This window comes from Buceros rhinoceros, unplaced genomic scaffold (assembly GCF_000710305.1).
Source record: "Buceros rhinoceros silvestris isolate BGI_N320 unplaced genomic scaffold, ASM71030v1 scaffold26185, whole genome shotgun sequence".
Classification (NCBI taxonomy): domain Eukaryota; kingdom Metazoa; phylum Chordata; class Aves; order Bucerotiformes; family Bucerotidae; genus Buceros; species Buceros rhinoceros.
In genome coordinates, this window is record NW_010414953.1 from 14,368 (window position 1) to 14,884 (window position 517).

A 517-nucleotide genomic window follows, 5' to 3' on the forward strand; every position below is an offset into this window, starting at 1 on the left:
CCTGGTCTCCCCAAATCTCCGGGGTGCCAATCCCGGAGGATCCGCTCGATCCCGCCTCTGCTTTTCCCGGGCTGAGCCGAGCTTCTCCGGGGGAAGCTTTGGATACCCAAAGCTCGTTCGGAGCCCCCAAACCTCAATAACCGACTCCTCTCCCGCAGCCAACGCGACCTCGTTCGATGCTTCAGCTCCAGTGGCACCGAACACCACTAACGTGTCTCTGGTAAGCGGGTCTGGGACGAGGAGGGGAGCGAACCCTGGGGGACCCCGGCACCCGCCCAAAGCTCGTTCGGAGCCCCCAAACCTCAATAACCGACTCCTCTCCCGCAGCCAACGCGACCTCGTTCGATGCTTCAGCTCCAGTGGCACCGAACACCACTAACGTGTCTCTGGTAAGCGGGTCTGGGACGAGGAGGGGAGCGAACCCTGGGGGACCCCGGCACCCGCCACGGCTCGGAGCGCGGGGGGCGCGCGGGTGGCGTTGGGTTGGGCTCGACCGCAATGAACCCCCGCTTTTTTT

At 64.8% G+C, this 517-nt stretch overlaps 1 protein-coding gene across 1 annotated transcript in view; it reads left to right on the forward strand.

The window, feature by feature from the left end:
- The window catches only part of SLC4A5 (solute carrier family 4 (sodium bicarbonate cotransporter), member 5), a gene marked incomplete at its 3' end in the record, with an annotated part of 15,025 nt that overhangs the window by 12,348 nt on the left and 2,160 nt on the right, over positions 1-517 (forward strand). Inside the window, exon 13 of the mRNA XM_010137271.1 lies at positions 159-220. Coding sequence (XP_010135573.1) covers positions 159-220 — 62 coding nt within the window. The remainder of the gene's footprint in view (positions 1-158; positions 221-517) is intronic.